Raw genomic sequence first — 2,112 nt, forward strand, 5'->3', positions numbered from 1 at the left:
TGAAGGAATTTCACACATAGTCCTCTACAGTATTACCAATGTCACCCGCCAAGATCTGCTTTCCTTCCTTTACAATTGTTGGTCTTTTGTCATCATTGAAACAGAAGAGGACTGCTTTCTTTCTTTTTTTGATCTCTTGTGTCAAAGATTTCCTTACTTTCATATCATTAAAAACTTTGATAGCTTCATCATTCACTCCAGAAGCCATAGTACCTACGGCTGTGGCTGCAACGGCTTCTTAGGCTCAGGCCCTGTGGCATTAGGGAGGAGCTGGAGGAGGAGGGCATAGGCTACAGAGAGTGTGAGTCATGTCAGGAGCCACAGTCTAAGAGCAGTCCATGATACTTTTAATATTCTTCTCCACCACCATAGGTCAAATCAATCAATATGTCTATGGTCTTCCTTTTTCATTGTCCACCTTCCCCATGCATGGTGTTGTTGGTGGTTATGTGCCGTGGAGTCGGAACCGACTCATAGCGACCCTATACGGGGTTTCCTAGGCTGTAAATCTTTGCGGGAGCCAAAAGCCTCATCTTTCTCCCGCAGAACAACTGGTAGTTTCGAATTGCTGACCTTGCGGTTCGCAGCCCGATTCATAACCACTATGCTACCAGAGCTCCTTTCCCCATGCATACTGTGTTTGTTGACTGCTGCCTCCATGAGTGTTGATGATATCTGATGAGCACAATTAAGTGTTCCAGACTACTCATTCTTTGCAGTGCTGTTCATGGCTTGTCATGATCCACACATTCAAAAGCCTTTGTATTCAATAAAGCACAGGTAATTATCTTTCGGATATTCTCTACTTTCAGCCAAGATCTATCTGATGTCAATATCCCTTATTTTCATGTCCTCTTCTGAATCCTGTTTGAACTTCTGGAAGTTCTCTGTCAATGCATGGTTACAGCTGTTTTTAAATTATCTTTAGCGGAATTTTACTTGCATGCAATATTAATGATATTGACCAATGATTTCCACATTGTTTGGGCACATGTCTTTGGAATGGACACAAATATGGATCTCTTCCAGTCAGTTGGCCAATTGGTTGTCTTCCAGATTTCTCAGCTTAAATGAGTAAGTGCCTCCAGTGCTGCATCAGTCTGTTGAAAGATATCAAATTGCATTCTATCAGTTCTCAGTGCCTTGTTCTTTGCCAGTGTCTTCAGTGTACCTTGAGTTGCTTCCTTGGGATCATCTTGATCATCTGTTACCCTTTTTTTTTTTTTTTTTTTTGATCATCTGCTACCTTTTTTTTTTTTTTTATGATTTATTGTGAATTATGTGATAGTTTACATGGGAGAATATTAGTTTTACATTCATTCTATCGTATATCATGTCATTGCCATGGTTACAATCCCCTGCATGCAATCTTTCCCCCGTGCCCCCCAGGTCTTCAGCACACAGTCGCTCTCCCTCTCTGGATCTAAAGTCTCCAGCTGCTCCATCGCTCCACATCATCATCTTTGGCTCCACCTCAGGCATCACTGCTTCTCTGGGTAGTGTCCCGCTCTCTGCTTTTCTCCCTTGATGGTCCCAGGGACCACTGCTCCTAGACTGGTAACATAGTGGTTACATATCGGGCTGCAAACCAAAAGATTAGCAGTTCGAAACTACCAGCAGTTCCGTGGGAGAAAGATGAGGCTTTCTGTTCCCGTAAAGATTTACAGCCTCGGAAACCCTGTACAGGGTGGCTATGAGTCGGAACCAACTGCACAGTACATAACCACCATATATATATATGTAATTGTAGCTCGTAAGCGCCGTCGAGTCGGTTCTGACCCAAAGCCACCCTGTATAGGGTTTCTGAGCAGTGAGTTTGAACCACTGACCTTGCAGTTTGTATTTATGTCTCTCCATTACCTTCTTGACTGCATTCTGGATTCTGCAGAGAAATCAGAGCTGAATGTGGTTTGCTTGCCTTTGTATTTAACACTTTCTCTTTTCCCTAGCTGCTTTGAGGATTCTTGGTCTTTGATTTTGGAGAGCTTGATTTTCTTTTGGGGTCTATCTTTCTTGGGGTTCATTGAGCTTCTTGATTCCTTATCTTTTCATTTTCCAGGAAGTTAAAGAAATTTTCTCCTAGCAGCTCTTCAACTGTCTCCTCTGTGGACC

At 42.8% G+C, this 2,112-nt stretch overlaps 1 protein-coding gene across 1 annotated transcript in view; it reads right to left on the reverse strand.

Annotated features, from left to right (window-relative positions):
• Window positions 1-213: 213 nt before the first annotated feature.
• The window catches only part of LOC102825358 (zinc finger protein 717-like), a 5,107-nt gene continuing 3,208 nt past the window's right edge, over window positions 214-2,112 (reverse strand). The window contains exon 5 of the mRNA XM_006877932.1: window positions 214-270. Coding sequence (XP_006877994.1) covers window positions 214-270 — 57 coding nt within the window. The remainder of the gene's footprint in view (window positions 271-2,112) is intronic.

Source organism: Chrysochloris asiatica, unplaced genomic scaffold, assembly GCF_000296735.1.
Source record: "Chrysochloris asiatica unplaced genomic scaffold, ChrAsi1.0 scaffold00679, whole genome shotgun sequence".
Classification (NCBI taxonomy): domain Eukaryota; kingdom Metazoa; phylum Chordata; class Mammalia; order Afrosoricida; family Chrysochloridae; genus Chrysochloris; species Chrysochloris asiatica.